General features: G+C 42.2%; 1 protein-coding gene across 1 annotated transcript; it reads left to right on the forward strand. All coding sequences in view use genetic code 11, as the record gives it.

The window, feature by feature from the left end:
- Window positions 1–506: 506 nt before the first annotated feature.
- EGR_10194 (hypothetical protein) lies at window positions 507–1298 on the forward strand (the record flags this gene model as incomplete). Its single annotated transcript, XM_024499443.1, has 2 exons — window positions 507–548; window positions 1164–1298. 2 exons carry the CDS (start codon window positions 507–509, stop codon window positions 1296–1298), a joined length of 177 nt encoding a protein of 58 aa, XP_024346155.1.
- Between the last annotated feature and the right edge of the window lie 584 nt (window positions 1299–1882).

Genomic DNA, 1882 nt, shown 5'->3' on the forward strand with positions numbered 1-1882 from the left:
TCCTTTATGGCGAAACTCGAGTTGAGTCGACGAAAGGGAAATACATTCACAGCGATGAGAGAGAAGATCCTTTCAATGCATGCAGTAGTTAAGAAATTATGCCATCCACTGGCCAAAGTATGACTGACAATGCGGTATGATTACTGAGATTGCATTTGCGAAGGAGTGCTGTACAATTCTTTATCTTGACTTGACGAGGATTTCTCAACCCTTAGGCACATTATTCACACTGATCGCATTAGTCACACCAAGGGCTTCCACTGGAAGCAAATTCCACCACTTGCAGACCAATTCGAGGCAGGCCCCATTCATTCTTACCCATTGACATGACATTTAAAGACCAGTTCACTGGTTGGCAGTAAACCCGTTCACTCTCCACCGGTTCCATTCAGAGGACGTAGTGTACCTAAAGGGCAGTGTGCCTAGAGGCCAACAGCTGCATTGTGCGGAGGTGGGAATGGTGATGTGGAGAGGCTGTCATGCAGAGTAAGTGGTTGGCTAGAAACATGGCTCTTGACTCTAGCCTTCTAAGAGTCGTGTCCTCACCGGTAGGCGGTAAGCGCTCTCCTTCAATCACAACTGACACCCAACGATGCTAGTGTGTGTGGCTGGACAGAATCTCAATGTACTACTGTAGGTCCAATTTGAAATATCAACTTGATGTGCATCCCTCACTCCAGCCAATCTCAATATTTAGATGAAGTATACGTCATTCGTGTCTAGTTTTCATGGAGAGAGTTACGATGTGTTTACTGTTGCAAACAGCAACTAACAAGACGCTACTGATAGCCAACTTACGCATGCACCTCTTTGTGATGTGCAGATAGATATGTGGGAGAGCAAATGCCAAGTTCTTCCAATTTTATGTTGTACCGCTTCCTTCACCGCTCTACCGTAAATTGCGTTGAATACGTCGTACACACTTCCGACGGATACGATTCATTCGGAAGTATGAATGGAAATGAATGGATTGGAATGTAACAAAATTTGAGAAACCTTGGTTTTGCTTGGTGATAGTTAAACACGTTGGTCAAATTTGGTTTAATCTAAGCACTGTATGTGTCTCCTTGGGTGGTTTCCACCAATTTTGCAATGGCAGTGAGATGTGTTGGGTGATTTGTTGGTGGGACTTGGATAGTGTAACTGGCTAACACCTTGGTTAGCAGTACGGTGGACCGATCACTTGTATCAGAAGCGGTGACCTTGTCTCCAAGCGTTTGCAGAAGCCCATCGTTTTGTTGCAATTGATTTATTCTAACGAGAAACCGAAAGGCGCTGCAAATTTGATTCTGGTGTGAATCTGGTGAACACAAACGGGCAATACCTCTTCAAGCTAGATGATCTACTGACCTAATTCATTACGCAAATTTGAGGCATGTTTTTCATAATCAATCTTAGTTTTCCCATATTTTAAAGCAATTAACTTTTACCTTAGTCCCTGTTTAAATCTGCCATGTACATAGCTTTCGATATTTGTTCTAGCAGGTTTTAAAGCAAATTTTAAAGAGAATCAACTGAACTCTTTTTTAGGAGATTGACTTCCTTACATTCTCCAAACCGGCTTTTTTCCCTAATTTAGGTCTGCATTAATTGCCTAACGAGGTAGGCAACTGGATAATTTGCAGAATCGAAGATTAAACTTTGCCTACCTTGAGAAGGACTTTATTCTGAAATCATTTTTAATGTAAACCTGCTTTTTTCTCATCCATCATTCTTCCTGAATATAAACGCGAGATGGTGACAATTTTCGGATCTGCAGAATGAAGAAGGAGGTCCCTAGGGCGCTTGCTGAGATCCCAGTGACACACCATTACGGGACAAATAAACCTGGCGCTGAACATCATCCACTTCCCAAATTTTGTTAAAAAAGTAACAGAAAATT

Source organism: Echinococcus granulosus (genome assembly GCF_000524195.1).
Source record: "Echinococcus granulosus chromosome Unknown EG_S00197, whole genome shotgun sequence".
Lineage (NCBI taxonomy): Eukaryota > Metazoa > Platyhelminthes > Cestoda > Cyclophyllidea > Taeniidae > Echinococcus > Echinococcus granulosus.